This window comes from Amblyomma mixtum, chromosome 8 (genome assembly GCF_055824585.1).
Source record: "Amblyomma mixtum isolate Tamu chromosome 8, ASM5582458v1, whole genome shotgun sequence".
In the NCBI taxonomy this organism is placed as follows: domain Eukaryota; kingdom Metazoa; phylum Arthropoda; class Arachnida; order Ixodida; family Ixodidae; genus Amblyomma; species Amblyomma mixtum.
The window spans coordinates 140,169,478-140,180,985 of record NC_143019.1 but is presented as its reverse complement, the minus strand read 5'-3'; the positions used below and the strand labels follow the sequence as shown (position 1 = coordinate 140,180,985).

Genomic DNA, 11,508 nt, shown 5'->3' with positions numbered 1-11,508 from the left:
TGGAGATTTTACTCCGCAAAATTTTCAAGAGAGCCCTCGACCTCCCGATATCCACTTCCAACGCGCGACTCCTCGCGTTGGGGTTGGTGAACACCTATCTGGAACTTCGCGAGGCGCATCTCGTTAACCAATACACGCGTCTCGCCCAGACCGTGTCCAGTCGCCGCCTCTTGGACCGGTTACATATCAAACATGATCACCATACCATGGAACGGGTTCGAGCGCCCGAACTGTGGAGACGCGCCCTCTGCGTTTGACCCCTTCCGGCTAAGATGATCAAGGAGGACCATAATGGCTTGCGCCAGGCGTGGGCGGATGCCCTGCACCGCCACTATGGCTCAAAGAAACACGTCTTCTACGTCGACATGGCAGGCCCCTACCTCTCCAGGGGGAATGGTACACGGCTGCAGTCATACACGAGGGAAAACAGGTGGACGGCCTCTCGTTCAGAGCGCCAAACTCAACGCATGCGGAGGAGGTGCCGATCGCCCTCGCAGCCTCCCATCCCGACTCTAAATTCATCCTCACAGACTCTCGCGGAGCCTGTCGTAACTTTGAGTTCGGTTGGATCACTCCACTCGCTCACCAAATTTTACACCACAGTACTCGTGACGGCGATCCAACTCATCGCTCAATCATATGGGTCCCCGGCCACCAAGGCATGCCAGGTAACGAAGCCGCCCATGAGGCAGCCCGCGCACTCACTCACCGGGCACCAGGCGTTCCTTGAGAGGACCTTAACCCAGATCACAGCCCTCTTCTTTCTTTTAAAGACATTACTGAGCACTATCGTGCCGAACACCGGCGATACCTGGTTCCTATGAAGGGGCTGGGTAAAGCTGGCGAGCGAACTCTCCTCGGGCTCTTTACAAACACCCTGATGTGCCCGGCGGTTCTCAAGCACTTTAATCCTTCTTTAGATGGCCGCTGCTCATTCTGTGGGGAGGTGGCCGACATTTTCCTCACGGTTTGGGCATGCATAAAAAATCCTTCTCTCCCCCCAATCACCCCTTCCCCTACCCGAGAGGACTGGGAGGCGGCCCTGCTCAGCTGCCAGGAACTATCGGCCCAACAGGCCCTGGTTCGGCGGACCTGTGCAGCGGTCATGACCAACGGGATCCCGGAATGAGGGACTCCGCCTAGTGTTGTAAGGGGTGAGGCCCACTAGGGTCCTCTCCCCGAGCACCTCTCTGTAAAATACTAAATAAATGCTTTTCACCACCACCACCTCCACGCTTGAATGACCCGACCTCCGCTGCGCTCTCTTCCTTCTCACCTCAGTTTTCTGACACGTCACGTCAGCTCTGAGCAAAACGATCTGGGGCCGCACGAGATGGTCGGCTTCCGACCGGTGCACGCAGGACGTTATGTTCCGACTGAAATATGACATAATCGATTCGCGTTCTAGAGACGCCAAAGTAATTCTCGGCCTAGACTTGACAAAGGCTTTTGATAGTGTCAAACACGAAGCAATCCTCCGAGGTCTCCATGAATTTTGGGGTAGGCGCGCGTACATACGATTACATCAAGGCCTTTCTGTCAGGCAGAACTAACTGCATGAAGTTCCAAGACATCGAGTCTCGCACACTGAAGTTAGGGAGCAGGGGCACGCCGCAGGGCTCGGTTCTCTCCCCGTTCCTCTTCAACGTGGCAATGAGGGCCCTCCCCGAAGCTCAGCAGAGCATAGAGGGGCTAAATTTCAGTATGTATGCGGATGACATCAACCTCTGGATTAACCAGGGGAGCGATGTGAGTATCGAGGAGCGCCTGCAGGCTGCGGCGGACACTGTCGTCGACCGTGCTGCCAGTAGGGGTCTCTCATGCTCTCCGCAAAAATCAGAATTATTCGTCTATAACCCGAAGTCACTCCGATGCAAGCACAACTGGAAATTTGACATTAAAGTAGAGGGCAAACCAGTTCCAAAGGTAGATCAAATCAGAATCTCAGGGCTATTTATTCAGGATAATGGATATAATGATGGGGCAATCAAAAGGCTCGAGGGATTTGCCACGCAAGCCCTTGGCATATTTAGAAGGGTGGCGCTGAAAGGACGAGGCCTGAAGGAAAGAAGCTTGCTTAAACTAACTCAAGCATACATAATAAGCCGCGTGAGTTATGCCACACCTTTCTTAAACATTACGGCTGAGGACAAAAAGAAACTAGACTCGCTCATTCGACGGTGCAGAAAGAGGGCCCTGGGCTTACCGATTAGCACCTCCACAGAGAAGCTGCTCTCTGTGGGAGTGCACAATACCTGGGATGAAATAGCGGAGGCTGTCAGAATTTCACAGCTCGAAAGATTAAAGGGACTATGCAATGAATTAAAAGTAACTTATAAATGTTTTTAATGCTTATAAATTAGGCTAAGAAGCATTCACACCAAGTATGAGTCTTCGGAACTGAGCCGGCAATTTATTATAAATTAAAAAAAACCGCGCTTTTTAAAATTCGCGGGCCGATTGGTGTCTTCGTCGTAACCATGGAGGGTCGTAACCGACTTCACTAGTCCCTTGACGTCGGCAGGCCACCGCACGTTGTCATTCGCTGGAGCCACGGCAGCCACGACGTCACGGGCACGCTTCCGGTAGCCGTGAAAATCGTCTGCTCGAGCCGCCGCGCGACCCCCTCGTACCTCGGGCAAGCGCGAGCCAGGGCATTGCCTCACGCATATGTTTTCAGTTTACCTGTGCCGCCTCTTTCTGTCGGGAGTTCGGAAACCACTGGCAGTGCCTTTGTCGTAGTGGCAAGCAAAGAAATCCGACGTGCGCCGCGATCCAGGAAGGCGAAGAGAGACCGGAGAGACGCTGCCGACGCTGCTGCTGGGGTGCTGGGTGTGAGGCTGGGTGCGACAACCGGAAGTCGGAAACCGAACGTCAGCGAAGACGTTTTTATGGGCGGTGCCCAGTATCAGAGCTGTTTTCTTTATTTTTTTCTTGGTGCTCCGCGCGTACGAGTTGAGGTAGGATAGGGGTAGCGTGATTTTTAATCGCCTATAACTTCGTTGTTATTGATGCTAGCTCAAAAATTCTTGCGCTGGGGTGACGAGTGATGGAATGCCTATCTCTGGTCTGCTTTACGTAATCGCAATTAATTTACGCAATTAACAACCACAGGCAGAGCCATCCTTGAAATGGCATAGGCCTGCAAACAGATAGGGGACTAAGAGTCAAATCGAGCATTCCGCAGGACTGGCGAGAAAATCTAATCATTCCCCCACTCCCTCGTAACATGCATCCCATATGCAACACTGAAAGGAGGGAGAAGAGGGCAGAAGCTCTAATCAGACGCTTCGATCCGATGGACAGCAAGTCCGTTGCGTACGTGGACGCAGCAAGTGGCAAGTCGGGTACGGCGGTCGCCTCAGTGGTCGACGACCGCGGTGCCCCCGTATCGGCAGCCACCATTAGAAGGCGCAACGCGGAAACAGCTGAAGAAGTTGCGATAGCGCTCGCTTGCGTTGGAACGGAAGCCAATTTTATAATTAGCGATAGCAAAACGGCCATCTATAATTTTGGAAAGGGTAGGATCTCGCCGGAAGCGGCAAGGATTCTGGCCAGTAGACAGCTAAACAGAAACGTAAGACTAATTTGGACTCCCACACACGCGTCCATTCCTGGCAAAGACGCGGCCCACGAGTTAGCCCGAGCTCTTTACTTCCGGGTAGCTGTGGAGCCGCCCGACTGCCGGAACATGGACGAGCGTCTGCAAAATTATACGGAAATTTTTGAAAATTATAAGTTACAGAGGAGACTGGTGCCACCACCGGATAAAAGTCTAAACAATAGGGAGGCAATCGCATGGCGACGCCACCAAGCTGGGAACTTCATAAACCCAGTCTGGGCATATCATGTTCATAGAGATAACAAACAAAACGATAAGTGCAATCACTGTGGGGCGAGAGGGACCCTCGACCACATAATCTGGGAATGTGCTAGCTCCCCAGGGGCTAACGAAAACATAAATTGTAGAGAAACCTGGGAAGCCCTGCTGTGGAGCGAGGCCCCTGCTTCACAGCAACAAGCCATCCGCCTGGCGGAAGAAGCCGCGAGGAATCAAGACCTCTTCGCCTGCTTCTAATCGCGGAGGTCCCGGCCCCCGTCACCAAGGCCAGCGTGCCGGGGACGGGGAGTAGGGGGCTTCCTTATCTGGCGGAAAATAAAGTTGATATCATCATCATCATCATCCGTTCCTCATGCCCGCCGCGCTCTTCGTTGACGTCGCCTCGCGCACACCATTCGTACGTGCACACGCGCAACGCTGGACTGGCACGCGCGGCGCTCCGCTGTCCGACGCACCACTGTCGACGCACCGGGTTCAGAAATCCCCGACGATTTCGTATATGGGCGGGGCGAGGGACCGGTTGATGACTTAACTTACAATACCGACTTCGCCGACGTGTTTACCTACCGGCCGACGGGTCCCTACCCCGCACGCACGAAATTTCGTGGCACAAGCTTCAAACGCACGTTTTACCAAATCCCACAGTTCTCTCCCCCCATATCTACCCAACCCTCTACTGCAGATTCTGCGGTGGGCACGCTACCCTATCTGCCATCGCGTGGACCTGCCCTATTACCCATTCCGCTTCCCCACCACCCTGCAGGAGCAGTGGGACACCGCGCTGCGCTACTCGGAGCCGGGCCTAGGCTCGGCTCGTCCAGCTGGCTGACTGGGTCGCCGAGGCGCATAAGCTCTTCTTGTACATCCGACACGGTTGACGTGCTGCGTTAGAGGGGCTCCGCTCTTCATACTCAGCTAATAAAACTTATTGTGTGTCTCTCTGCATTGAAACCACTCTGGCATCCACAGTAGTTCTCCATGTTGTCAACTGTATCTACTTTGGATTTCAAGAAGCAGTCGTCCACATACTTGTCTTGAGCACTCGAACCGCGAGCTCTCTTCTGCATTTATGATAATCGCCGCTGCCTGGCGGATCCGATACAGCGTTTAAAGACATGAGGAGTTAAATATGTTCCATAGGGACGTGTATGCAAAGTTGTGTCAGGTTTCAAGCCTTAGGGCACTTGTACATCATCAAAGTGTTCTCCGCGGTGCGTCATTCGAGCTCTCAAAGGTATGTGGACGACTGTATGCAGAGTTATCGTCGCAGCTATGGTGGGCATTCGACCTGCTACCTCCCGTGGAGTGTACCTGGTAGTGGGATTCGAATAATGGCATTGTTCCCATTAGTTATTAGTAATTGTTCCCAAGAGTTATTAGACTGAAGACGTATTTAAGGACACGGGTACAAGGGGAGCGCGGCTTTTCTTCTCTTTACTAGCCATTCAAGAACGGCGACAAAGCGCGTGCGCTGTGCTAAACCAGTCTCGGCGCCCTTTTGCGCCCAGAGAAGACCCCCGGTTGTAGCCTCTTGTAGAGGTGGAAGGACCAGGCGAGCAGGAAGAAGACGCTGCCGACTCCCAGAACGGCCAGCACGGGGTCCAGGCGCTCCTCCGCGTCGGCGACCCCTGCCGGTGGGCCCCCGCCCTGGTCGGGCTCGCGCAGGCCGTCGTCGGACCCGTCGCGCTCCAAGGTGGCGCCGACCGTCTTCTTCTCGAGCACGGGGCACGCCACGGGGCAGTGGTGGCAGCCGGCCGCCACCGTGAGGCAGTAGCCCCGTTCCGGCTTCAGGCCGTGCACGTGGAACACGCTGTTCCGCACCACCTGGGACCGCGCATCTCAGGACGTGAACTCATGCGGGGAACAAGAACCACGAACAAAGACATATGGAAAGAAAAAACTGGTAAAGGCGCAAGAAACGGGGACACAGAAGGCACACAAAAGACAGGACTGACGCCAACTTGCAACTGGGATTTATTGCACCAAGCCTGTCTTTTGTACCACAACCAAGCCGTATCAACAAAAGGCAGGCTTGGTTCAATAAACCCCAGTTGCAAGTTGGCGTCAGTCCTGATTTTTGTGTGCCTTGTGTGTCCCCGCTTCTCGCGCCATTACCAGTTTTTTTCTTTCAACATGAACAAACTCGCCCAAACTAGAGTTTTACTTAAACTCAGGATGGCAAGATGGACGCACACCCACCGCAGGCACTGTGCATTCCCTTGTTTGTGCTTTATTTTCTACTGTTCCCAAGCTTGAAAAAGGTTAAATGGTATCACCAGCACTGATGAAGTTGCAGGGTGCTGGCAAAGAGCTTCTGCAGCTCAGTTTTCACTCGGATAAGGCAACTCATATCCTCCCCATTTTCACAGTATCAAAGCACTTTCAGAGCATCTGAGGGCCCTTTAACAAAAGCGCATGGGGTTATCAGAGTAGCAATGGCTTGATCCGGTGAGTGATTCAGGTAGCAGATCACGATGCACATCTGACAAGCGAGGGAAGCAGGAGGACGACAAGACAGGGGACACAGGCGTTCTGGCAAGCATCGCTCTTTTCCACGCTTACTAGCAGGAAGTGGCGGTACTGGCTGCTTGGGCTTAGTGTGGTATATGGGACGGGGAATCAGTTCAAAGTGACGTCGAACATGCACGTGGTCATCGCTCGCGCATCCACTCCCGTACCTGGTAGCGGGCGACGAGTCGCGGTCCCTTTCCCAAGTTCTGACAGCCGCCTTCGTAGAGGCTCGCCATGAACAGCTGGCACGGCAGCTCCGAGCTGTTGACGCTCATGGAGGCGCTCAGTGTGCCGCCGTCCTGCGCCATGCTCCAGAGGAGGCGCTGACCCGGCGCATGCTCGCAGCATCGATCCCTGGGATCCTGGCCTGCGCAAAGCGAACGGGCGTGTGGTAGATAAGCTCGGGTTCGCCGCTATCGTGCGCGGCATCGAAATGAGGAGTGGCAACAGAACCAAAAAAGTGACCATGCGCTGCAAGAGAGCCGTCGTAGCCGCGGCATGCTCCACCCGTACAATGGCGACGCTTCTTTTCTCGCGGTGTCTTGTAATTTTTGCCCGCGTGAACCTCGTTCGTCCGGCTTGATATAGTTCAATAAAACGGAGAGTTGAGCTAGTTGGTACATACTGCTGAAAAAAAAAACAGCGCTAAGACGACGGACAAAGAAAACAGGACAAGTACCGACGCTGACTATCAACTGAAAGTTTAATGGAAACAACACGCAATATGTACTCCATCGACAACCAAGAGCGCATGGCAACACCAAAAGCTATAGTGATACGTAAGTCACCTGGATCAAGATACTTTAGTTCAAGGTCATGAACTGTTCATAAACAATATCCACAAAAACAGTGGCTCATGCGTGAGCGAACGCATGACTGCGAACTAAAGTATCTTGATCCAGGTGATTGATGTATGGCTGATGTATGGTGATGGCTTTTGGTGTTGCCATGCGCTATTGATTGTCGATGGAGTATACGTATTGCGTGTTGTTTCTAATAAACTTTCAGTTGATAGTCAGCGCCGGTCCTGTTGTCTTCTTCTTTCTTTGTCCCTGGTTTTTTCCCCACCTTGATATAGTTAGGAAACAGATTTGTACGCAGTTCCTGCAACTGTGTCCCCTCGAAAAGGGGATTTCAAGAAAGCGCACACGCTGAACAGCGGATTGCAGGTAGCAGGCACGCACCTGGTTCTCAATGCTAGTGAATGCAGCGTCCCCTTTTAGACTTCACGCCTGGGCTCGCTACGCCGCAGAATAGAGCACGGTGATTCGGCTGGCTGACGAAAATAGCAGCTCAAGACGCGAAGTGCTGCCACTTTTCTCGCGTTCTTTTTTTAATGCTTGATCCCATGTTGTGCCGAAAAAGATAACATACAAAAATAGCTAGAAAGTACGAATAAAATCGTACGTCTCCTTGTTAGCGATCAGTGAGTATCCGAGGTATTCACGTGATGTCATGGGTGACAATTTGTGGCACAGCCCGAGGCTTCAGCGGTGCAAGCCTGAGCAGGTGCAGAAAAGCAGATTAAGGATATGCCTGCCGTTTTTCGCCGTGTTACAGGCGCCACTAAATGGCGCTCACTCTGACGTCGCTGCGTACTCCCTATAAACCCTATAAAGGCGTTGCTCGGTAGGCAGAAATGGTTGGAGATGACTCGCATGCATGGGCCCTTTTCGTCAATTTTGCGCCTACTGTAAAAGCAGGTCCTGCACCTGGAGTTCTGCGTTGCACTACATGGGGTTAGTGCGTTCATTACTGCAAAGAATTCAAACTACGAGAAAAAAAAATAAACACGGACGTCAGAAAGGCGCGTGTGATCGCGCCCATGTCGCGTTTTTCATACATGGCCGCTCATTTCTCGGCCAGTTTGTCTCAATGCCTTTAAGTCCGGTCTCACATGATCAGATGACGTAGGCCGGGAGAGGCCTAAAGGCGACCTGCAACGAACTTTTTATGTGGAAACTTCAGCCCCTTATTACAAAGCCCAGCGAGACAGGCACACAATTGTAGTGTTGTCACCACGCAACCTAAGTTCGGCGCTCGCCCGGACGAAGTCGAGAGCAAATGCTTTTTTTTAATTAGTGGTTCTTTGAGGGAAGGAAATGGCGCAGTAACTGTCTCACTTCTTGGTGGACACCTCAACCACGCCGTGAGGGAAGGGAGGAAGGCGGGAGTAGAAGGAGATAGAGAAAGAGGTGCCATAGTGGAGGTCTCCAGAATAATTTCCAGCTTCCGGGGTTCTTTAACGTGCACTGACATCACACAGCACACGGGCGCCTTTTTGCGGAAAGCATATGCAGCGCAAATAACAGAGACAGCAGAGAAGACACGAACAACAGGACTGGCGCTGGCTGTTGTTTACGTCTTCACTGCTATCGCTGTTTTTTTTTTTGCGCTGCATATACTTTCCTTAAGATGAGCCACCGACTAGCCCATACCAAAATTTTCATCGATTGCCTTTTTGCGTTTCGCCTCCATCGAAATGCGGTCGGCTACTCCGGATCAGCAGCGGAGCGCTCCAACCGCTGAGCCACCGCGGCGGGTTACGTCGGGAGCACATATACAGTATATTGACACGTGGATTAGAGGTAGAAGAAGAAAGAGAGCGCAATTGGTAGAAGTAGACGACGCTTAAGTGTAGGTCCGTTTTCTGGTGCCTTCGTTCCCGTGTTCAGTTCTCGGTGCCCTCGTTCACCCGCTGCAGCTCCCTTTCAGGGTAACTGTTACACACCTGGTGGAGGTGCTGGGTACGCTTCCCGACCTGCGTACGCCTACGAGATCAAGACGGAACTCACACCGGTCCATCAGCGCCCAAGCCGCCGCCTCCGCGGTGGGTCGCCTGAGTTCGGGACCCTTGCCAACCCGACGAGGATGACGCAGCCTCGACCGACGGTCCCACCGGAAATGGCCACAGACAGTGGGTCTCCGGCGCCCATCCTATACCACACGCCGCGAACACCGCCATCTTTTCACGGCGACGTGTACGAAGATGCGGAAGACTGGCTGGACACCTTCGAGCGGGTCGCCCGCTACAAGGGCTGGAGCGACGACCGTAAGCTCCATAACGAGTATTTTGCGCTCTATATCTTCTTCTACCTCTAATCCACGTGCCAATATAGGCAAGGAACACTATCAGGGAGGTGTTCCCCTAATGATGTGGGCTCACGTTCGTCGCTTAGCGAGCTGCTGACAGCACCTTCTTCAAGAGGGCACTACGGGGCGGCTTTCCCCGCGTCTTCCTCACCAGCACCAGCACTGAGGAGGTCAACAAGACAAAGAGCACCACCTCGGCGCCTCACGTACAACAAGGACTTTGTTCAAGTGCCTTAAATTTCCAGAGCAAGTGAAGTCGACAAGGCATCTGTGCGAGTGGCATACAACATTAAAATTCGTCTGTAACCGAGCTTTCTTTTTCTTTCCGAACGGAGGAGGATGTATCGGTAGCTAAATCATCGTCCCGGAAGCCATGGGACATGGGACATGCGCACACAGTCGGCTTCTCTGGGAGACGAGGTCGCCCTTCTTTCCAGTAGTGGCTATCAAACTAGCGCGCAATAAAGCACTACGTTCCTTCCCCTGCACCCGTGCTGTCATGTTTTATCGGCTGCAGCAGCCGATACATGCAGCGCCACCTGAGTGCGTTGCAGATGTGGGCGGCGGTGTGGTATACCTGTGAGCACCGCGACGGGCGATCGGACGGTGCCCTCTCCCCTCGGCGCCACGGAGAAGCAGTAGAAGCCCTGCGGCAGGCGCCAGAAGCGCACGGGGGCATCGTGTCGTAGGGGCTCCAGACTCTGGTTGGCCACCTGACGACCGCCGGCGCACGAGCGTGAGTAGCGGCGAAGACGCCACAGCACCAGCTCCAGCCGCTGGCTCGCCGGGAACCGTGTGTCCGCCTGCAGCAGCTCCACGTGTCCCGACCAGCTCTCCAGCTGAACCAGGACGACGAGCGCGGTCGCGGTCAGGGCGCCCATTCTCAGCAACGGCGGACTGGTGCTCAGAACACCTCTTCTTCTTCCTCGTCCTCCCCGACAACAACAACCATGCTTCGATCTTCACTTTCTCAGCCACGACATATCCGCGCAAAGGCGATCTGATGATGATGATGTCCTCAGGCTTAATGGCACATACCCACGGCGGGGGATTGGCCAGGATGCATAGCGAATCTGTAAAGGGTCACCTCACTACGCTTTCTTTTTCTCTTATAAGACGACCCCTTGAGCAGTATTGCATAAGGGCTGGAATTTGTTGTTGTTGTAGCCTTTGACAGAATGGCACATACCCACACTGGGGGATCGGCCAAGAATTTGGAGGTAAAGGCTGCTATTTACCTGTACATAGTAAAGGCAACAGAAAAGCACACGGGAGAGCAACACCGGGGGAGTCTACCACTTGGTAGCGGTGGCGGCGACAGAGGCTGTTGGCTCATACGCATCTTCTGCTATTCACAGGAATCGTCGATCACTACTGTGCACCTTATCACCTGTCCCACCGACCGACCGACTGCTTTAACATCGCTGAAGAAACTGCCATGCGCAATACCGACGCTTCCAAGCTTCACCGCCAGGCCCCAGAAAAGATATAAAAGCCCCGGAACAAGCCCCAGCCCGCACTTGGTAGCGGTGGCGGCGACAGAGGCTGTTGGCTCATACGCATCTTCTGCTATTCACAGGTCTGATTTATTGCTGTTTATTAGCCCCAATAATCTTGCTTGTTGCTGTTGCCGCTGCCAAGTGCGTTTGAGTCAAGTGTGTTTGAAAATATGCCGCGGGAACTTGAAAAGTTGCGGGATGAACTGAGAGATGAATTTCAGAAGGGCATTGCTGCATTGCGAAGCGCAATCGAAAGAGATTTCCGCAAAGACCATCGAGAACTGACTACAAGCGTCGAATATTGTAGCTCCCAGTTTGATGATCTGAAGGCTGAATACTCTGCTCTAAAAGAGGAGAACAAGGCGCTGAAAGCTGAAGATGCAGCACTGTCCACTGAGCAGGTTTCTTTGAAAAAACTGCTAACTAGCTATGAACAGCGCCTAACTGAGCTTGAACAATATTCAAGGCAAAAAAATGTGGAAATCAAGGGTCTTCCTTTTGATCAGAACGAACATCTGCCTGAGATACTTCTGAAAGTTGGCGAAGCTATCAAGGAACCGATAA

The 11,508-nt window shown here is 53.1% G+C and overlaps 1 protein-coding gene across 1 annotated transcript; it reads right to left on the bottom strand.

The window, feature by feature from the left end:
* Positions 1-5,317: 5,317 nt before the first annotated feature.
* LOC149334633 (uncharacterized) lies at positions 5,318-10,326 on the bottom strand. Its single transcript, XM_089556291.1, has 3 exons — positions 10,023-10,326; positions 6,520-6,719; positions 5,318-5,665 (listed from the first exon to the last, which is right to left on the bottom strand). The coding sequence occupies exons 1-3, from the start codon at positions 10,324-10,326 to the stop codon at positions 5,318-5,320; spliced, it is 852 nt and encodes a 283-aa protein (XP_089412417.1).
* Positions 10,327-11,508: the final 1,182 nt, after the last annotated feature.